The following is a 19,636-nucleotide window of genomic DNA, read 5'->3' as shown; positions in this document are numbered from 1 at the left end:
CCCTTCCTCCTCCAACGACTGCTCCAATTAATTCCACCCTTTCCGCGCGACCGTTTAGGGGTTGTTCGTTAACCTCGGCGTTCGTTAACGCCTAATCGGCTCCGCGACGAAGGCGTCGATCGATCGGGACTCCCGACGCCGTGGCTTCGAACGAGTCCTCGTAAAGTGCACTCGGTCCGGCAGTGCAGCTGCAGCTGCAGCCCGGCCAGGGTAAGGGAATCAAAGGTTAACCGAGCGTTAAGGGCCCACCCCCGACTTTCCAGTCTTCCTTGTCTCCAGGATAGGGAATTCTCCTCCCCGCACCCTCCGCCTCTCGGCGGTGCAACTGCGTGTCGCGCTGGCGACAAATTGGAAATGCAAATTGCAGCGTCGACGTCGAGACGCGTCTTGCGCGTCGAGAGCGTCGACGTTGCTCTCGAAGGTTGGAAGGGTCTCCCTCCCGAACGACGACTCGGTCAGGGTGACAGGTGATAAGGATAAGGATGCTTTCTCTTAGGAAAAAGTGGAGTCAGATTTGTCCGTCTTCGATGCTGTTTCCTCCAGGGGTAGTTTCTTAAGGTCCAGATTTCTCCTTTTTCGGGGGGATGATAAGCCGACTTATGGAGAGGGGGGTGACTCCAGGAAGAGGCAAGCGAGGCCGATTATTCGCGCAACTTTGCTCAAACGATCATATCAGCCGAGTCAGGGATGCTCGAAAGTGATTAAACTCCAGTCGCCGAGTGGAGAGATTTGCGAGTCGGGCTGCCGGCAAACTTCCCAGGAGACGAGGACGCCGAGAGTCCGATTAACCTCGAGACTTCCGTCGAGTCTAGCATTGATTATTTCGCGGAACTCACCCCACCGATGTGTCCCGACGTGGCCACGCTTTTCCAGGAGACGGGGAACTCGAGGAAAGGAGAAGAAAGGGGTGCGTTCCCGGGGGAATCGAAGCTACTCTTCCAGGATCGAGGGAACCTCCACCGAGTTTGGAGCCACCCTCGATGCACAAAAATCTCTAAACGACGACGGGGGTGCAAACTGCACCCTTCGACTTTCAGCGCCGATCGACTGGAAGCGACCTACCCCAATATCTCCCTAACCTCTCGAGGGGATGACTGGTGACTCGGAAATGCCGAGCTTAAATCGGAGGTCTTGGGGAAGGTCAAGAACGTTAACTGCGCCCCGCGAGGAGACGACCTCCTCCACCCGGAAATCCCGGGGGATTCCTGGAGGAATAACGGCGCCGCGCCGGGGGGTCGCGGCGTTAATTAACTGCACTGAATAATTAACGCAAGATTTCCGAGGCCAGGGGGAAGGGAGGAAACGTAACCCTTTACCTCGCGCAACCGCCGCTCGAGGGAAGTTCCGACCCCCTGAATCCCGCACTACATGTCACCCTTGACGAAACGGAGAACCAACGTTCCTTCTGCAGAAAACGGCGCCGTTAATCGGTCCCGTCGAAATGCTCAGAAAAAAAATTCAGATTCGTTAAACAACGTCCCTCGGTGGCTAAGAAAAAATTGAATTCATTAAACGACGCCGCTCGGAGTGGAAAAAAAAAATAGAATTTGGTGGGAAGAAAAAAAAATTATATTCGTTAAACGGGCGCCGTTCGATGGCGAGAAAAATTGATTTCGTTAAACGGCCCGCTTCCGGAGAAGGAGTCTCGACCAAGCCATCCAAGGGGTGGTTCCGCGCATTAGGGAGTGACCCCTTTGTCACCTCGTGCTCCGTTTAACGAGGCCAGGTTAACGGCCAGTTCGTTAGCGCGGCCGAGCGGGGTAAACGGGTTAACGCACCCGCCCTGGGGTTAAAACGAGGCGTCGAAGTGTTCTCGAGGGTGCCGATCACCCTCGAGCCGATAGCGCCGCCCGAAGAGGAGCCCCGGGGTGGATCTCGCGATTCCGATCAAGGCGACCCTTGACCCACCCGGGGCACCCCGGGGAGGAAGGTGGAAAACCTCCCCACAGAGGTTAGTCGGTGATAGCGCGTAAGTAATTCATCGATAAGGGCCGATTCGATCAATCCCGTCCGCGTCCTCTTCGGGCGGCGCCATCTTTGATTCGCCCCCAACGAATTTCATTCTTACCACGGTACGTACACGGCATGTCCCACGGCCGCCATTTTCAGTCGGGGGAGGGCTCGTGAATTAATACATTGACCCCGTTGCTCGACGGGCACGGCCCTCCCTCGCTTGCAAATTCAAAATCCACCCCCAAATCCCTCCCCCGGGTCCGCGTCGTAATTTCGGCCGAGCGGCGCGCGAGGGAGGCGGAAATTCAAAACGCCGACTTTTTCCGCCCGTGTTCCCGTTTTCTCGCCACCCCTATTTTCCTTCTTTTTCCTTCTTTTTTTCATCCATCGCGTATATCGCCCCGAAATCGGTCCGGGCGAAGCGCTCCGAAATTAATGGACGGCCGATCGAACGCAATTCCTGAGCGACGCGTGCCGCGGGAAAGGATTCATTCCCCCGGGCTTTTTTATTCCTCCCCGAGGTTTCCCGGGGACTTTTCCGGATCCTAGGTGCGGTCGACCACACGGGATCGATCAAGGAGGAAACGGGGATATCGCCGCTGCCTCCAGGAGGTATTTTTGGCACAAACGGGAGGCCCGCGGACTCCGGAAGAGACGAGCCCGGGAGTTTTCCCGAGGGAAACCCTCGAGGAGCCGGGAGAGGGGATATAAATTAATCGCATCGATATCGAGCCGGGCTAATAAATGGAAATGGCTCCTCCTGGGCGGACCGTTTTAATTCTCCTTGCCCTGGCCGCGTTCCGGAGGGCACTCGAGAACCCAGATAAATCGGGATGCGGATTTACGAGGGGAGGAAAAATCGAGAGGGAAAATTTTTCCAGGGAAATGAGTATTACAGATCGATCTGAGAATTACCCGAGTACGACCCCGAGATTTCAATGCGCCTCTCTTTCTCTTTTTCTTTCCATTTTTAAGGATCTTTGCAAAGAGTTCGGAGATGCCGAGCAATGGCCGAGGTAACCCCTGGTTAGGCAACCCCTGGGTTAACTTAACCAAGGGATGGCTCCATCCCTCGGACCCTTAGGTCTCGATTTTCCGGCCGATTCCACCCGCTCGATCTCTTGGCATCCCGATTCGATAATTGCGGATGCATCTCCAAGACACCTGCCGTTCCCACCGGACGCATCCGGCCTCGTCGGAAATGAGGGGTTGATATTCAACGACGGAGCGACTCCACGGAGAAACGCCGAGGTGAATCAAGAGGGATTAATTCTATGGTGATAATTAATTAATCGATCATGTACCCCCGGATGGTCCAACGGGACGAGCAACCCTCGGGATGAAGTCCGATTTGTCGCCCCGGCACTTGGCCACGCAAATCATCCCCTAACGAGGGCGTTCCTCGCGCCTCCCCCGGCACGTTGGATTTATTCCCTCATTTTTTTTTTTTTTTTTTCCCCAGCTCCAAAACGATCGGCAGTGGGAGTCACGTGGGTTGGTTTTATCGTGCTTTTAAAACGCCCCGATGTGTCCACCGGCCGGAATAAACGAGGGCCGCTTAAAAAGGGATTATTAATTACGCCGATGAAATTTCTGATAACCACGGACACACGCGGGGGCGTTCAAAGGAAACCGTCCGATCGGCGTTATCCGCGGTAAATCGTGATTAAACTCTTCCCCCTCGCGGGGGATTTTACATACTGGACGCGTGAATTGGAAAGAATTTAAACTCCTCGGGGGAAAAAAAAATTGGAGAAAAATCAGGGGTGATTTTCCTCACCTCGGGGTAGGATGTCGCACCTTGAAAATATTCAATTTAACGCCTTCTCGTGATATGAGCGAGAGAGGCGTGACCATTATTTTTTTTATTTCAATATTATGAATCACCCTTTGAGAAAATTAACATTAAATCCGGGCCAAGGTGGCGGACTTCCCATGGACGATCATGGTCCCCTGGTGCCCCATGCAGCAAATCGTTACGAGGGGCGTTTCCGCAGGTACAAAACGCGTCCCGATACGGAACATGACAGTTTCAGGCACGTACGCGACATGTCGCGTGATTTATCGACGTGACATAGTTAAGGAAATGGGCCGAACACGCGCGATTCGAGTACACGCGTCGCCTCGATAGGGTCCGTCCTATCCTAGCCAATGCTGAATATAAAATCTATGTTAAAATTGAAGAAATGCATAAATAAAAATCCGCAATGTGGGTGAATTTTCCCCCACGAGATTTCCCCCCTCGAGAAGGGAGAGACTAGGACCGCCAAGTCCTGCAGCCTCCACCTGTCGGTCCACGTGAGGGTGAAAGATCATCCCCTCTTCTCGAGGGATGAACTCGGGGATGCAGTCCTTACCTGAAGTCACGCGGCCTCGATAGGGCAGAAAACAAGCCTAACTTCCCCAAAGGGTCCCTACGATCCCCCCGGAAGCAGAAGACGTGGACCAGGTAATTTTGACCAGGTGACCAGGACTTCCGGGTTTGAAAAGAGGTCGCGAGATCGAAACCGCGTCACCGCAGGAGGTCACCCTCTGGCTGGACCCCCGAGGGGTGGTCGTAGAAATTCACCCCGGGAATTTTTCCTATTTTTTTCAACTCGCGGCAGAGGGTCGTACACGACGGACACCCCTCTCGGCGAGCGTCGACACGGACCGCTTAAGGGATGCTGCGAGACTGAGATGAGACCACTGCGCACCCCTCGCGCGCGCGCACACGCATCTCCACCCTCTCCGCCAGGAAACCCGGCCAACCCCTCCATCAGCCCCCACCCTTAGATAACGAGCCGTACATGCACGCGCTTCGAAATTCGGCCTTTTTCCTATTTTTTTTTCCCTTTTTTTCCAGCTGGAAAGCCCATCGATCGTCGATGATCCTGGAGGGATTTCCGAATCCGAGGGTCCTTCCAGGCTGGGCCCCCCTGAGAACCAAGGATGGGGTAACTCGTGAATCGGGTCGGAAGGGTCAGGGATGCAGTTGCAGTCGCTTCGTCGGAACTTTTGTGCACCCGCTGGTCTCTTAGCGGTTGAATAGCCCCCTCTTGGGTAGTCCTGCATACCGTCCTCCATTCATCGGCCACAGGGACTCTTTTGGGCGTTTAGCCGCGAAATTACGCATTCAAGGAAAACCGTCGTCCTTGGGCGCGAACGATGCTCCAATTACTGACGTCGAATGGACACACCGGACCGCAGTTCTCCCTCGGTCTCCGATCTCGTGTGGACCGGTTAAAAAATTCATTCCCTCTCGGCGACGAGCTAGGGATTACCAATCCCACCCTGGGCCATTCCTTCCCCCCGTAACTTCGATCCTGCGCGAGAAAAGTCGGCCAAACGTGTTCCGATGGATCCTAAACCCCCGCCATCCCGAGTCCGCGGTCGTTCTCTGCCGACTTGCACTTGGCGCGAGACTCTACCCCCTGATTCACTCTCAAGACAATTTAACTAGTGCTCGAAGCCGTTCAAAAAATTAAAAAAAAAATATCGGGGTTGATTAGATTAGGTCAGCAAAGAAACCTAGAGAATAGGGAGGTACATTCACTCCGAAATCTCGAGAAAATGGCACGTTTGCTGATAAATGGCTCGTTAGGGAGAGGATATCAGATAATCTGGCCGAAACCGTCCCCGCGGGGAAATTAGCTCTCGTAGCGAGGAAGGTCGAGGTCCTCGGGAAATTTTCCCACTTTTCCGACATTCGGCGGCTAGTTCGGAACTTCGACCGGCGTGGTTCGTTAGCTTTTCCGAAAAAGGAAGGAAAAAGGGAGACCTCCCCCGCCACCCTATTCGGCGCGCCCCTGAAACGATTCCGCCCCTAATCGTTGACTCGCGAAGGAGAGCCGAGGGAAATGGAGAAAAAAGGAAAACTAGAAAAACCCTCCACCTTTCATCCGCGTGACATTTTCGACGAGGAGAAAAAGGAAGGGGAAAAAGTTTTCCCGACTTCGCGAGGGGGCGGATTCCACGCGACACGGCGGCCTGAACGGGAGCACCCGAAATCCCCGAGGACTTCGTTAAGCGGCTTTGCCGGAAGCGAAATTCTAATAACGAATCGTTAAAAGGACTTTGTACGACCGTTAAAAGGGTTTTCGAAAAAGCCAGAGTGGCCGCCCGGTAATTTGACCAGCGATTCGAGATACAGAGACGGAGGGAAAAATGGCTCCCGAGGGGACGCCGGAGGAAGCCATTAAGGCCCTTAATGGCTGGCCATCCCGTGAACATCGCGACCAACGAGAAGAAATAATTAAACCCCATGCAGATCCTTGTTCGCAAGGACTGTTTAGCCTTCTTCGCGACTCGGGATTTCTGTTTCTACTTCTCCCCCGGAAGGGTGCCGAGGGTTCTCGAGGAACCGCATTCGGCGCATCCCGTCTCTCGGCCTTCCCTTTTTCCTCGGGAATGGAAAGGAACTGCATCGCGCTGCACCCGAAAGGAGGCTACATCGTCCTTAACGTTCGCTTAACAAACGCGTTTCATTAAGGCCGGTCCGAGCAGACTTCCGGCACGACCTCGCAGTTACAGTAATATCCCACGTCGCTGTTACGAGATACACAATAAACGGAATTTACGTCCAGCGCGGCCCCTCTCGGGAAAACAAACTTAAGGATCTTTGTAAGATGATAACGATCTCAGCCGCGAACTCAAGCCTCAGTTTCGAACAACGTTAGACGAATCGACGAACGATCTGGGAGGTCTTTACAGTCGGGGAGGATGGCCATTAGTCGCGGTATCGAGGGCCCTCTAAAACGGCTGTTTGGGGTGGAGGCGCCCCGGGTTCACCCCGACATCCCGCTCGTAGACTGCCCCCTGCAAGGGCTCCAGCTCTGGGTACAATTTAAATGGCCGTAATTACGAATTCAATTTTAATCCCACCCTCCGACTCTGGCGTATTACCGCTGCGCTAATCCGTGCCATTAGTACAGATTTTCCGCCGGCATCTTTCTCCGTCCACCTTTCCCCGGCTTAAAGTGGACAATTAATTAAGGGGGCCCTATTTTTCCGGGATTGCGGGATTTCGCTCTCTCCCCCAACCCCGGCTTCGATTCCGGAAGACCCTCGCCAGAGCACAAAGACCGCGCCGAAGGATGTCGGACGGATAAATGAAACTCCGGATCGACTGCGGCTCCTCCGGGACGGAAGAAAAGAGGAATGGCCGACTGTCGCCGCGAAAACGCGCTGGTTTCCGTCGCTTTTTCACTTTGTACGACCCCGCACGTCGGCCGCACGCACCGGGACTCTCGGCGGAAAACCGCGGGCGGAAATAATAACACAGGGGTGCGTTGATTAAAACTACAAGGGATTGTTCGCTCTCCGAGTTCCTTCCGGAAAAAGGAACTGGAATTAATAATTTTCTTCGGAGACTTAAAATCAAAATAGATAGAAATAAAATCGGCAAGAATTCGATACGACCCAATGATTCTTCTGCTCTCTTCGGGACTTAATCGCAGAGATTCCCTCGACTCCATGGACGACCTGGAGTTCCTCGACCTCGTCCTAACCTAATCTCTAATTCGCCGCCATTGGTCGTGACTTCCTTGCGCTCGTTCGCCGTGACCAGATAGTCGATGCCAACGTCTCGGTTCGCCTCCAGGGAGTCCGGCTCCGGGTCGTCGAGCTTGGAGAGCTTGCGGTCGAGGCTCTCGTCCAGAAAATCCCAGGAGGGAAGGAGGTCGCAGTCCTTGGAGTCCCTCGGGTCCTTCCGGTCCCCGAAACCGCGTCCTCGCGAGGACCTATGACCCCACTCGGGCGAATCCTCTCTGCTGGTCATCTCCTCGGACTTGTACTTCGCGAAACTCCCATCGGTACTGACGCTGTCCCACATCGGGGAGGTTCCTGAAATTCAAGAATCCAAGATCAAAAAGGACCACTCCATATTGGAAGAGAAGTCCTGGAACCGATCACCGCGCACCTCTCATCACCTCCCAGGTGGGGATGCGTCGTCCCAGTCGAGTCCTTCCGCAGGACCTCACCGAAGAAGTCCACGAAGTCACGGAAGCAGCGTCCCAAACCGGGAAAGGACTCTTCGACCTGGTCCCTCGCCTCGACAGGGTGTCCTGCAGGTCCTGCACCTCCCTGTGCATCTTCATCCTGCGCTCCGCGATTCCTCCACGCTGATGGACCGGAGGGTGAATCGGAGACTCCGGGAATCCATTTTCCGACCTGGACATTATTGTTAATCGGAACGCAGGAATGACGAGGCTCCAGGAAACCTGGTTAGGCAAACCTAGATACAGGATCCCGTATCCTCTATTCTCCTTTTTGCGGGAACTTTCCACTCAGAAGTACCCTCGCGGTGGGCAAAGAAAATCGACGAGTGGCCCCTCGCCGAGGAGTGTCCGAGATAGCTAACTTCGGGCAACCCGGGACCAGAAGGCGCGGAGATGCTACGTGACGCCGACCCTAATGAGAGTCCCGAAGTTGGGCAAGCTCGGTCGAGAAACTTTTGAATTCCAATCGAGCCACTCCCGGAGTCTGGCCCCCGTCTGCGAGTTCCAGATCCCGAGGGTTCCCGCCGATCGGCGGGATCGACTTGTCGATTTCAGGGAACCGATGGACCTAGACCGATCGAGCCGTTTCGCAGCGACCTCCAGCACTGCGCAAGCCGAGGAGGCCATCGATTACCCGGGGAACGCGGCGTTTCGGATATTAAAACCCAGGATTGCGTTTTCCTTGATTAATTATCCTTGCAGTCCTTGGTGGAAACTCCTGATCGATCGGGATCGGCTCCTCCACCCTGAAGAACGTGACGCCCTCCTCGAAGATGCCACCGGGGAGAGAGGAAAGGCATTCGCGTCCTTCGGAGGGAATTCCAGGACTTTCCAGGAAGGGTCCTAACTTTAACTCCTTACTTCCTTACCGAGGCGTGTAGATCTGCCTGGGGGACCCCGAAGTCGAGGTGTCCGGACAGCTGGCTCTCCTGAGACGCCTGGATGCCTCTCTCGCCACTTTCTGCACCACGTCCAGCATCGCGGTCCTCTCGTCCTGGGGCAGCACGACGGCCACCTCCTGCAGGATCTGAATTGACAGACGTAGGAAAATTTTAGTCAAGGAGGCGGGATCGTCGGCCTCTTCGGGGGCACCGATGGCACCGAATTCTCCTCTCCGTTGCCCCGGTCGATCCAGTCTCGTCAAGTGGCGCGCATTATGTGCGAAATCCCGAATCGAGAAGAGGGGCTGATGGGTCGAAAAGAGGGTCGCCGATAAGAGGAGTGCAGCGAGAAGAGCCCCTGGGAGACGCTGTATTGGAATTCGATGGAAGGCATTTATACATTTTCCACCGTGCCGAACTACGGACATGTTTATCGGCCAATAGGGGGGACAATATAAACGCAATATTTCCCCCGGCACCCGCGTCGACCTGGCTTCGACGATAGCACGTCTGTCGGGGAAATTCATTGCGATGAACCCCGCCAAAAGACGCGTCGACGAGAAACGTCCTTTTCGCCTCTTTGCTGCGTTTAGAACGCTCCCCTAAAATTCAGACCTCTCTCCCGGGATAATTAAATACCTACGATCGAATGAGCGATTACCAAAGGGTCGAGAATTTCTCGTAACTCCCATAATTCTCGTAATCCCTCCGTAATTTTGCCAGGAACGCCGTGGTTGCGGTAACAATGGCCGGTACCACCGTCTGACCGCAGGGAAACTTGTACATAGGATGACCCGGGATGTATCGCAGGGATGAATCCCATCGCGAAAATCCACATTTTTTTCTTCTCGGACATCCATCCGCTAAACAGAAGTCCTTTTGTTCCACCTGTCAGACGCGGTAACGCGATTTCGCAATTCTCGCGGCAGGCCGTGCCAACTTCGGGCGGTCGCAGCAGAGGAGGCCCCTGCAGGAGGTGGACGCTTAACTCGAGCCGGAAATTGAATCGCCGGTGCCGGTTTGCTCCCGCTAACGCGATAACTTCGGAATATCGATGTCGGTCGACGGGAATTAGAGAGCCATTAAATCGAGACTCGGCGGCAAAGTGCTTCCGATCGGTTTAGGGAAAACTCGGAAAAAAAGGAGTCCGTGGCTCGCCAGGGTCGCCGGAGACCTGGGTTGACCTGGGGAACCTAGAACTAGCACCTCGATCCAATTGCTGACTAATCTCTCATGCAAACCCCTCGCGGATGGTCGCAGGGACCAAAATGGCCGCGGGGACGAGGCTTCGTCCATAAAGCAGGTGCGCGAATTTCATGGCTCTTGTGCACTCGCTCTTATGCATACGCAAGAGGGGAGTCGTTTGGTTTCCGGACGACCCACTTTCTGGGCGAGCATTGGTTCCTCGCCCTGCACCTCGCACACGTCCACGATTTACGTAATGGCCCGACGTCGCAAATATTTATGCGACTAAGGACGACGCTCCGGAGTGTTTGCCCTCGACGGAAACGCGAGGCGTCTCTTCGAGGTCCCGAATTAGAGCCGTGGTATTTTTCACCCCTGTGGGTGGAGGACGCCTTGAAGAAGAAGGAGCGAAGGAACCCTGGAAAAAGCCCTTGAAGAGACGCTTCAAGAGATAGACCAGGTGATCGGGCGGAATGGACGTCGGCTTCGGGATCCAGGATCCCGACAGAGGTTGTATCCTGATCCAGGTTCTCGGTTTCCGACGACTCAAGCGTCTCATGAGGGGATGAGTTTCCAGGATGGGATGGTCGCTAACTCACGCGAAACTTGTTAAGGGCGACCAAGGCTGGAATCAAGCCACCAGGACCTCTTTGACGTCCTCGCCTTCGGCCGAGGGACACCGCGTTGGTCAAAGGACTCCATTCCCGCAGGTCCACGTGTCCCGCTGGTCCTGGAAACGAAAGAGACAGCTCTGGATGAGAGTGGAAAATAAAACCGATCTGAAAATAAACGTTTCATTGATAAGGACCTAACCTTTGCAGAGGTCCTTCCGATTGGAGTAGAGCTTGGAGAAGCCTTCGGTGATCATCTTGGTCCTGGCCAGGTTCGCTCTCCTGACGGTCATCCCGGCGTTCCTGGGCTTGCTCCAGGTGGAGTAGGCACTGAGTCCTTTGTCATTAGCGAACGTCAAATTGTATTTAACTATCTTGTCGGAGTCCACGAAAACCAGTCTGAGTCCACCCTTGGACCTCTCGATCATCCTGGCGACGTTCTCCGCCCAGGTCCAGCCCTTCGACAGGAACTCGACTATCCCGTTCGCTGGGGACATCTCCTGGGTCATCACCAGCTTGGAGAACATGGCCAGAGACCGGACTTCCGAGGAGTAAATCTCCCGCCTCTTCCTCCAGGACTCCACGTGCCAGGCGTTCTCGTGGGACGAGTTGAAGAGGTTCCCCAAGTAGGGTCGCAGAATCGGCCCCAGGGTCTTCCGGTCGTTTTTCGCGGCTGGAATCAAAGTACATCCGGTAGGAATCGAAGTCGAAGAGAGGCGGAACGGCGTGGAGGTGCCGCAGGCGAAGGCTAAATGGAACAAAGCTGGACCGCAAGGAATCCTCCGGGGAAGAATCGAAGAGGTTGCCGAGTCGCCTCCGGGACCTCCTCCGCGTCCCGTCCTCACCCTGGGTGAAAACCGACGTCGTTAAACGAAGAAGTGGACCTCCATTCCCATGGAAATTCCCAGAATCTCTTTCTTTCTCTCGAGAGCGCCCTCCAAGAAATTTCGCAAACGCGGCGAATCCGTTCCCGATCCGCAGGGGAATAATTCGGAACCCCTGGAAAAATTCTCCGCAATCGTCGTACCGAAATACAGCCACCGGAGCAGAGTCTTGGCCATTATCACGTGGTTCTCCAGGTCCGTGTAGGCGGTCTCGCGATCCCTGCGCACGACGTCCACCAGGACGTCCAAGGAGCGCTCGAAGAAGGACGCGCTACCGCGTTTCCTCCTCTTCAGGGTCTTCCTGTGACCTCGTTTCCGGCCCCGACGACTCGTCATCGCGTAAACCTGGTCCCTGGCCTGCTTCGAAACCGTCGTCAGCAGGTAGACGAGACTCTCGATCGGCTCGGAACTCCTGTTCGACGACTCAAAGCTCAGGAACGAGTGGTCCTCCTGCGACTGAAACAAGGACCTTGTCTCGACTCTTGATCCTGATGCTTTTCCTTAACCCGAGTAAATTACCCAAATTTCTAACGGGCTAATCCCTCGGTTAATGAACTAAGCCTCGATTACCCCGATGTAACCTGAACCTGACACCAGAATTTTTACATTTCCCTGATATTCACCTGCAAAGAGACCTCGTTAGCCCTTAATACTTCCTGGACGACCAGTCCTAGGTACTCCAACTGTCTGGAGCTGTACCCATAGTGTCCACCCATGGTTCCCCGAGGTAGAGAGGTGACGACTCTTCTCCAGCGGTCTATCAGCTCGTTCTCCAGGAGGTCCGCCGGTCTGGGCTCGGTCGTCTTCAGGTCCAGGGCCTGTCGATGAAGAGCCTGCAGGTACTGCTCCAATAATCTGGAGTCCGACATATAGGAGTCCTCGTGATGCAGGATGCCACCTGAAGCCATTTCGTCCAGGATGTCAGGACAGGATCGATCGGGACCTTCGACGCCGCCGCTCGTCCCGAACTCTGGGCTGGAGACGCGGACGTCGCGACGCGTCCCGGAACCCATCCATCTCGGAAGGAATCAGCACGTCCGAGCGTTTCGTAATGAAACTACAAATCACCTAACCGGAATACCCGCAACGAGACGTCGACGCAACGCGGCGCGGTGCATTTCATTAACGGAGTTGCGGATAATCCCATTTCCGCGCCGGGAAAAACGGCTCGACCCGATTCCGCGATGGGAACGAACCTCGCTTCGCCGTTCCCAAACGCTGTCTGGAGATAATTAAAACAAGAGTACCGCAACTCCAAGGATTATTAAGGCGCAACGTTGGTATTTAAACCTATTACGAGTATTCCGCTTAACGAGTTAAGGACTATCTCCCAGATATATACAATAGATAATTCTTTATCCCAGAATTAAAGAGAAATTATCAGTCTCCGCAATCCATGCGATCGGCAAACCAGTAACGAGTTCCGGCAAGCGGCCGACCCGCCGCGGGTTCACCGGCGCGGAACGCTCCGATATTTCCGCGTCACCGGTCCGATCGGCAGCCAAATTCTCATCGCGATTCTCATTGTAATTCTCATCGTCTGGCGCCGTTCTAGGGATGAAACCGTTCCAGGGAGGCGCAATAATTGCCGGGCGTAATAATTACCCAGAGCAATAATTGCCAAGCGCAATGAGATGGACGCTTTGAAGAGCGACGGTCTCCTTTCCGGGATAGAAGTCGAGGTTTGCGGATTTTTCGAAAGCTCACCCCGGGCGCACTGCAGCATCACGTTGCTGCGTGGATAAAAGTAGCACCGCAAGCTCTGGCACCTGAGAGCGGTCACGGTTTCGTCCAGGACGAGAAGGACATGACGAGATAAGGTCTCAGGAGCCCAGTTCCCGAGAGGATCGGGTCCTGCCCGTTCCAGGGCCCACCTGTGCACTGTCCTGAGTACCTGTCTGGAGACGACCCTCGGAGTGTCCTGCAAAGTGGAGCAATAAGTCCGATTTAGCAACGTCCAACGCCAAGAAGGATATTCCCCCAGGACCAGCTTCCACGGACCATCTCTTGAAGTTATACAATAAAAACGAAAAATTTTGTCGAGAGAAAAAAAAAATTCCAAACCAAGAGGAAAGAGACACTTCCTGGTCGTCCTAGATATCGAGGAGGTTCAAGGAAGCTGCACCCCTATTTGAGAGTCCTTGATCAAATCCTTTGAGTATCGGCTGGGGAAAAAAAGGGCTCTCAAGGCTGATTGCAGGCGCGGAAAAATTCCCTCTTGTTCCCGGGAAGCGTCGACTCTGGAAGCGGGATGTCCGCGGCGGAACCGCCGACGTTCCCGACGACAGGCCGGCCGTTTGTCTTCGCGGTGCGGAAAATATTGAATTTCCGGCCGGTCCGTCGATTGAAATTCGATTCGCGCGTTCTTGCGGCCCCAGAAGGCGCGCCGCGTCGTTAAATATTCAGACAGGAGTCCGGACCTCTCCGCGCCTTCGCCATTGTTTATTTGCGCGGCCAATAACGCGGAAACGCCCGTGGAAAAATCCGAAATCGATGCGGAACTTTTCTCATTACGCTCCTTCCCCGGCTACGACCGAGACGGGGGATCGATGCATTCCCACGGGCACTGGTCGCTCTTTAAGAGCGACCTGCGTTCTATCTCTACGAAGATGCCGAAGAAAAGCGGAAATCGAGTCTTAGGAATCCGCATTCCCAAGGGACGGCGGAAAATCGAAAGAAAAATCGCTACCCCACCTTGCTCGCAAAGGAGAATTCCGGGACCCGTTTTTCCCTCAGCTGGGACAAAATCCTCATCAGCACCGAGTCCACCATCCCTGGGACGCTGTCTTCCGCATAGTGGGTCCTCATCGCGGTCTCGGCGGCCGGAAATCGCACCTTCCACAGGGTCGCTCGATCCTCGCACCTTGCTCCAGGGTATGGCCCCACGGCTACCACGTACATCCCCTAAAAAGGTACAGCTAGATATCGAAGAGATGCAACCAGAAGCCGAAGACACTCACGGTCTGCGCCGCGTTGTAGTACAGAAGGGCATCGCAGTGATGGAGGGGCACCCTCTTCGGGAAGTCTGCCAAGGCTGGCCAAGAGGAAGCAGAAGCACCAACGACGAGCCTGACCTCGACCTCGCGAGTGCCCATGCCCTTTAACCCCAGCTTCAGCAGGATCCCCCCGGAATCCTCTACCAACACCACCCTGTGGTCCTTCGGCTCCGGCAGGACGACCTCGGCGGACGCTTCGGGCCGGAAACGAGAAAGAGTCGACTTAATAAATTTAGTCTTACGTTCTTGAACTAGAAAAACAAATCAAGGGAGAATCCGGGATGAGCCAGGGTCCAGGAATAAAGTCTTGTCGCAATTAGCGCCTCCTCGCCCAGTGACTTAACGAGGGTAGTTCGATGATTTACTCCCCCGGGCTCGGTTACTCGAGCTTTTCCGCGAGGGTCATTATTTTAAATCCCCGCCAGTTATGATTAAACAACTCCGCCAGGCCGTTTCGCCTGATTAATGGGGCACCGTGTAGATCGAGTTATCCCGCCGGCCGGGATGCAGCGGATGCACTCGGGTGCAGGAAGACCCCGAGATTACCCGCGAGAGGCGAAGGTGGATTTAAAGGGACGCGCATTTACCGGGTCCATAGAACACCCTGCAGTGGTCTGGTTGCTTTAAAATCTTGTCCAGCACCTCCGGGTCCACGACTTGTCCAGGAGCCAGGCACAGCCTCTCGTCGACCCCATCCAGAGCACCTGAAAATTCACACCTTGATGACCAATTTACCTATTTACAATTTATTTTTTACACCCACTCCAGCCAGACCCATCGACGCCATGACTCAGGGCTCGAAAGGAACGTCGCCCTATATATTTCCCATCAACCAATCTCCCTCCCACCTCCACCGTATTCGGCACGCGACGTTACCCTCTGATTGCCCCATAAACCCGAGCTCGCACTCGAAACGCCTCGAATCCGCTTCCCTGTTAATATTAACAGGGATAATCTCTCGACTGCGCACAAAGTCGCCCCTCGGGGTGGTCTTCGAAGAGGAGCTTCGGGTTGAATCCCTGGACCTCCGGTACCCACCTTGCTTGGTGGCCAAAGCCAGCAGGCTCGCCATCTTCGCCTTTATCAGATCCCTCCTCAGCCTTCCCTCGGGACCCAGGAACTCGGCCCAAAGACTGGCTCCTGATCCTCTGATCCTCAACCTGGCGAATCCTGGCATCCCTGGGTCCTCTTCCACCCGAACCGGGGCCTCGAACTCTCCGGTCACTCCTGGACTGGATAATCCGTCGATCCTCACCAGATACTCAAACTTCAACTCCTTAAAAAAAAAAAGAAAAAATTAATACTATCTTTGCAGGTGCAAAAAAAAATGTATGGACGTTGTAGGGCCTTCGGGGTACTTTTCAGGGTTGAAATCTATTACCTCGACTCTTCGTCGCTCGTTTAGGGACACCAGGAACATGGAAGAGAACCTGGGGTCCAGGTTGCCCATCCCTGCGACTAGTCGCTGCACCAGTCGCTCTACTACCGCCTCGATGCAAATCGCCTCCCCTGAAACTAGGGAAATTCATTGAAACCGTCCTTCTGGGGAGAGATTTTCCGCGGGGAGATTTACGAGCGAGGGGGCCCCCTTTGAATTTTATGAACCGCCAAGCCGGAATTCCGATTCCGCGGCGCGCATTATCGATCTCGCGGTTCGGCCGAAACTCCCGCTCTCGCGTCGCCCCTGAAAAATGATAGTGTCGCGTGTGAAACGGAGCCCGGTGGTATTCCTCGATATTTTTTTTGGCCCCTCCTTTTTCGCCACCCGCGCGTACATCGAGCTTTTCAGCGACGGTACCACCGGGTGTGTACATTGGGTTTACATTTACGGCCCAGCGAGCACCGAAATGTCCCAAATTCTGAACGCAATCCGCCCAGGGAAGGATGAACTCCCGAGGGCTTTGCGCGGAATTATTTTCATACCATAAATTATCCCGCCAAATGGTACTGTTATTTTACCATCCGGTTTCGCAGCATCTTCTATGAGCCTCGAGTAATAAGAGTTGAGCTTCTCGAGCTGCTCCTTCGTGAAGCTGAGCTTGGTCGCCATCAGACGTAAACCTCCGCTCTTGCAGGTGGTCCCACTTGGTGCGCACCCCATTTTAAATGTAGATCATTATGGGGGGCCATATAAAAAAATAGTCACTCCTTTACTGATCTTCCCATGCAGACCGGTGACCATGGTGCACCTTACTCGTCGCCGATTTTCGAACCGCGAACTGGAGACTGCACATCGTTCATTCGAATCCGACCCTGTGACGAATTACTCGAAAACGTAATCTCTGGTAGTTTTCGTCCACTTTTATTTCCCCGTTCGGCGGACGCGGTAATTTCACGGTATGTAAGCCAGAAGTAGAGGTGCAGTCGGCATTATTTCCTGGAGGAAGCTTCCTGACGTGCATCTAGGGCGTCCCTGACGCAGGTGAGATCCAGGTGAAGGACCAATTCTAGGAAAACTTCCTGCGGGAAATCTGGGCCAGAAGAGATCCAAGGACGATCCACCCACGTCCGAGGTGGTATAATAATGGTCCTTCGATTATAAAAAAAAAAAAGAAATTATCAGAAAATCACTCCGACGGTTCCCAGGACGTTATCCTCGAGGATCGAATTTTTTAACACCGCCCATCTTCCCCAGGCCCCTATTATTTATATTTTCATTTTTATTATTGAAACCCGCGACAGGCAGAGCCGAATATCTCCAAGCCGCAGGACCTCTCTCCTCCCCATATTTTACCCCGGAATCGTGACCGGGTACGCAGGCATTGCACATCTAAATACACGACGGGTGCATCATAAAAAGCCCCCGGGGGGCGGGAATACCGGACGCACGTAAATCGGCCGTAAATCAATTCCACTGGGTCTTAAACCCGAGCGTTCGTTTAAATCACGAGGATTCCTGAGCGGAACCGTCTAACAGCAGAAGGAGGAACTTCTTGAAGAAGCGTCAAAATGCCCCAGGATGCAGCTGCGCATCCTCGAGCTGCACCTTTAAGACCTCGGAGGAATTTCACCCTCGAGTCCCACCTCGAAAACCGCCGCGAAGGTGGCGGCCATTTTGGTGCACGCGATTCCCTCGAAGGCCGCGAAAAAAGGGGGAAAACAAAAGAGAGATTGAAAAAAGCAGCGCACGAGACAGAGACCCGGACGAAACTGAACGCGATTCCAAAAGGCTCGAAGCCTCGTGTCGTTTTCCAGTCGACGGAACAGGAGAGCCAGGGAAAATGTTGACTCGATTTCCTCACAATCCCTCCTGCCCGACGTGTGGTCAACGCCAAGCCGGCCCTGCCCGATTCTCCCGTTGTCCTTCCGTGACAATGCAAGCTACGGTTCCCGGCCACCGGCACCGGAATCGCTTCCGATTCCGATTGTTGCAGTTCCGGTTCCGGCCCGAGGCGCGCCCTTCGCGGCCCGCTCCGGTTTCCAGACGGAAGAGTCCACGGATGGTTTCATTCTTTTTTATTTACACACCAGGGTCCACCATAGAATTCAAGAGACCCAGGAACTAAGGCCACCTATACGGACCATCCCAAAATAATATACACATTTTTACGCGCCTCACACTTTCCCTGAATATTTTTTATTAATGAAAATGTATACATATAAAGTAGGCTCAGTTTGCACGACTTAATAACGCCACGCTAGATACGAGACCCGGTCGATCAATTAATTCCGCCGATTGCAACGGTCGGATGATCGAATCGGTTAGAATCAGTCCCAAGTGGGCCGGTTTAACGCCCATGCACATTATGGATTGGTGTCCATTGAGAATTGACAAATGGAGGGACTGTAACCCGGCGGAAGCCACGTGGAAACGCAAATATGGAGTGATGGGAAAATCTGGGAAATGGCCTCCGCGGTCGAAAGAGAGCGAGGGATTCCCCGTTGATCGGTCGGTCATTCGGTTCGCGTCGGGGATTAATTCCTGTGGAACCACGCCACCTGTGAGTGCATCCTCGATTGGAAGCTAATACCTGAAGTCGCTTTACCAAGGTGCGAACAACTTCGCACCGACTCGGTCGATAAACGGGGGGAAAGATAGAGACCAACTGTCAACGGAGGAAGATGCATCCGGAGGAGTCCCGGGGGCCGTGCCCGTGCAAGCTGCCCTTCCTCTTGCCCGACGAGGTAGCGGTTCGCAACGACTCAGCCGACTGCTGGGTCTCCTTCCTGGGAGGAGTCTACGACCTGACGGAGCTCTGCAGAACCTGGCGCGGCCACGAGTCGATAAAACCGATCCTGGCCCACGCAGGGAAGGACATTAGCCACTGGTTCGACCACCGCAGGAAGGACATCAGACATTACGTGCATCCCATCACGGGGTTGAAAGTCCCATATTGTCCCCATGGACCCATCCCGGATGTGCGCCTAGAGCCGACGAGCATTTCCTGGAGGCCCCTGGACAGGTGCCCCTGGTGGCTCGACGAGAGATTCCGAATAGGGAACCTCACGAGAAACGCCCGACCTTGCAGGATCGTCAACGTCCTTACAGGACTTCAGGCCGTCATTACGGTTAATTGGAAACTAATTAGAAATTTGTCCCGCGGCATTTTTTAAAGGTCTCTTTTATCCCAGGTTTGCGAGGAGGATACCGTAGAACGGATCCGGGAGCGCTTCCTGGGCTTCAATGCCCACGGGATGTCCTACACCTGGAAGTTCCAGGGAAAGGAAATCGACCCTCGATGTACTCTCACGGAAAATGGAATTCCCGACGAGCGAGATCGCTTCTCCGCCTGCGGATTGCCAGATGACGTTTACATCCCTTCTCTGATGTGCTATTACAACGACGACCTCACCGAGATGTAGAGATTTAAAAAAATCCTCTCATACCATATGGCCCTGGTTCCTGCCTGAGATATTCTGGACATACTTCTACGCTCAACCCACAGATGGCGGCACGCCCATCAAAAGGCTCATACATTCCGAGACCCTCGATGGAAATGAAAATTCTCCCGACGCAGCCCGGGAGTTCAAACTAAGTCCGGGAACTACCCCCTATCAATCCCGTAATATAAAATGTGCTAAATTATTTTTTATCCCATTTCAAAAATATTTCATTACCCAAATCCGCGCAATTTGTATATATTTCAGTGCCAAGGGTCGCTGGCAACGATTGAACCGTTCTACCGAATGGGAATCTGCAGCGATTAA

The 19,636-nt window shown here is 54.1% G+C and overlaps 2 protein-coding genes across 2 annotated transcripts; one reads left to right on the top strand and one right to left on the bottom strand.

Annotated features, from left to right (window-relative positions):
- Positions 1 to 7,286: 7,286 nt before the first annotated feature.
- LOC105700754 lies at positions 7,287 to 16,589 on the bottom strand. Its single transcript, XM_023434325.1, has 14 exons — positions 16,448 to 16,589; positions 15,870 to 16,003; positions 15,527 to 15,764; positions 15,076 to 15,192; positions 14,453 to 14,682; positions 14,187 to 14,396; positions 13,200 to 13,413; positions 12,116 to 12,390; positions 11,636 to 11,948; positions 10,811 to 11,281; positions 10,597 to 10,727; positions 8,801 to 8,958; positions 7,853 to 8,103; positions 7,287 to 7,776 (listed from the first exon to the last, which is right to left on the bottom strand). The coding sequence occupies exons 1-14, from the start codon at positions 16,587 to 16,589 to the stop codon at positions 7,382 to 7,384; spliced, it is 3,279 nt and encodes a 1,092-aa protein (XP_023290093.1). The 3' UTR covers positions 7,287 to 7,381.
- Positions 16,590 to 18,550: 1,961 nt separating this feature from the next.
- LOC105700753 (cytochrome b5 domain-containing protein 1) lies at positions 18,551 to 19,455 on the top strand. The gene is made up of 3 exons (XM_023434332.1): positions 18,551 to 18,807; positions 18,880 to 18,997; positions 19,061 to 19,455. Exons 1-3 carry the CDS (start codon positions 18,551 to 18,553, stop codon positions 19,289 to 19,291), a joined length of 606 nt encoding a protein of 201 aa, XP_023290100.1. The 3' UTR covers positions 19,292 to 19,455.
- The last annotated feature ends 181 nt before the right edge of the window (positions 19,456 to 19,636 follow it).

This window comes from Orussus abietinus, unplaced genomic scaffold, assembly GCF_000612105.2.
Source record: "Orussus abietinus isolate OABI.00-Male unplaced genomic scaffold, Oabi_2.0 scaffold9, whole genome shotgun sequence".
In the NCBI taxonomy this organism is placed as follows: Eukaryota; Metazoa; Arthropoda; class Insecta; order Hymenoptera; family Orussidae; genus Orussus; species Orussus abietinus.
Note: the sequence above shows the minus strand (reverse complement) of the source record. Positions and strands in the feature narration are given on the sequence as shown.